Genomic DNA, 1,988 nt, shown 5'->3' with positions numbered 1-1,988 from the left:
GGGAATTCACACCAGGGACCCTCAGCATCATGGTCCTGGGGAATTCACACCAGGGCTCCTGAGCATAAAAGGCCAGGCAAAGATACTGAGGCTTTCCAACCCCAGATAACTGACAGAAACCTCATCCCTTGGTTTTGCCTTTCCTCTCCCTGGCCTCTGGTTTGCTTAGAGCAGAAGGTGGTTGTGGCCCAGAAAAGCACTTTGGGTATAAGAATATACATTTGTACGGTAAAGGGTTGAACTCACCCAGAGAGCTCCCAGGCGGTGACCTCCACACCCGGGCTGGTTAAGTTGGACGCTTTTAATTTAATCTGCCTGATAAGAATGCTGTTTCCCTGGGGGCTTTGGCCCATACCGGATGGTCTAACAATGTGATTCATGGTAGGGTCTTGGGCCACACGGTGTCACCTCCACCTCTGGAGGGGCTGGAGACTAAGGTCAGCCATGTCCACATGACTGAGCCCAGTACAGTCTCTGGATAAGGAGGCTCAGTGTGCTTCCTGGGGTGGAGGTTACACCCCCTGTCTCGTCACACATTGTTCTTGGAGAATGGAAGGCTGTTCACGGTACTTCACTGAGAGAGGACGATGGGAAGCTCATACCTGTCCCTCTGCTGACTTTATTCTGTATCCTTCCACTGTAATAAGCTGTAATTTTGAGTATATCAGATGGTCTGAGGAACCCCTGAACTTTGCAATACTTTAATATTCAAAAGGTGAAAAAATACCTCACCCTTTTGTAATAGCAGGAAGGGAAGATACGGTTTTCCTAGCTGTCTCGACTGGGAGCTGGGCAGCCGTGCAGAGCCCTCACCGGGCTCTCTCCAGGTGTATCTGCGTCTCCGAGCACTGGGAACTCAAGGGCTTTAGGTTTCCCAGAATGGATAGGGGGCGACCAATTTGAGAACGAGCACCTTTAGAACCAAGGCTCTCATGTTGGCGGTGGAGCAGGCCGTGCCCATCAGCCTGCTGGGGGCTCTGTCTGCAAACTGTGGGATGGCTCACTTGTGTCGCAGTTCCGGCCCTGGAAACCGTCGAGGCAGAAGCAGATGTAGGACTGGAACTGGTCCTCACAGGTGCCTCCATTCTGGCACGGGTTCGAGGCGCACTGGTCCCCATCTGTGGAGTGCCTCAGTGTTAGTGTGCTGAGGAGAGGGGCTGGTGGGGGGGACGGAAATGGGCCATTTACCAACTCACCGGTGTAAGAAATCCAGAACTGCTTCTGAGGAACAAAGAGGAAGCAGAGTGAGACACGTCCACCAGAGGCAAACACACACGGTGTCCGCAGGCTGGACTTGGGAGCTGGGCTGAACGGCGGTGGGCGGGGGGCTTCTGACCTGCGGCCCTTCGAGGTGGGCTCCGGAAGCCAGACTTTTCCTTTGGGGATGAGGTGAGTTTTCCCAGGGGGAGGAGGTTTGTTCCTAACGCTAACCCCTCCACCCCAGATCGCTAAGGCCACCAGAGGTCACAAATTTCCCTCTCTCCCACTTCAGAATTCCTGAGTTTCTGCCACCTCCAAGAAGTGAACTCGGGACAGGACATATGTGCTCTCTGAGCCTCGGCTTCCTGCTCCGGTGATGAGGAGGAAATCCACACACACGTGTGACAGGAGGAGGAGGCGGCGGTGGATGCCAAGGGCTCCAATAAAACTGATTCCTGAGGAAACTTCTGGCCAAGCAAGCTGAAACCCAGGATTACTGTAAGAGTAAAGTAAGATGAGAACTGTGGGGCATGTGTTGAAAAACCAAGTAGTGCACAAATGCAAGGAGTGACCATCCTCAATGTACCTGAAAAGGGTCATGTTAGCCTCTGCCTCAAACAGGCTTGCCTCCTGTTGAGTGTGAAGTGTGTCCCATGAGTGTGAGGCGTCCTGTGGGTGTGAGGTGTCCTGTGAGCGTGAGGTGTGTGTCCTGTTAGCATGAGGCGTATGTCCTGTGAGTGTGAGTGTGATGTATCCTCTGAGTGTGAGGTATGTGTCCCCTGAGTGTG

At 53.4% G+C, this 1,988-nt stretch overlaps 1 protein-coding gene across 1 annotated transcript in view; it reads right to left on the bottom strand.

Annotated features, from left to right (window-relative positions):
- F7 (coagulation factor VII) overlaps window positions 1-1,988 on the bottom strand; it is a 10,352-nt gene that overhangs the window by 4,588 nt on the left and 3,776 nt on the right. The window contains exons 3-4 of the mRNA XM_025875270.2: window positions 1,197-1,221; window positions 1,005-1,118 (exon numbers count right to left, since the gene is read on the bottom strand). Of these exons, the coding sequence (XP_025731055.1) occupies window positions 1,005-1,118; window positions 1,197-1,221 (139 nt within the window). The remainder of the gene's footprint in view (window positions 1-1,004; window positions 1,119-1,196; window positions 1,222-1,988) is intronic.

The sequence above is a fragment of the Callorhinus ursinus genome, unplaced genomic scaffold, assembly GCF_003265705.2.
Source record: "Callorhinus ursinus isolate GAN/ISIS: 27379988/994484 unplaced genomic scaffold, GSC_fseal_2.0 scaffold79, whole genome shotgun sequence".
NCBI lineage: Eukaryota > Metazoa > Chordata > Mammalia > Carnivora > Otariidae > Callorhinus > Callorhinus ursinus.
This window is presented reverse-complemented; position numbering and strand designations above follow the sequence as displayed.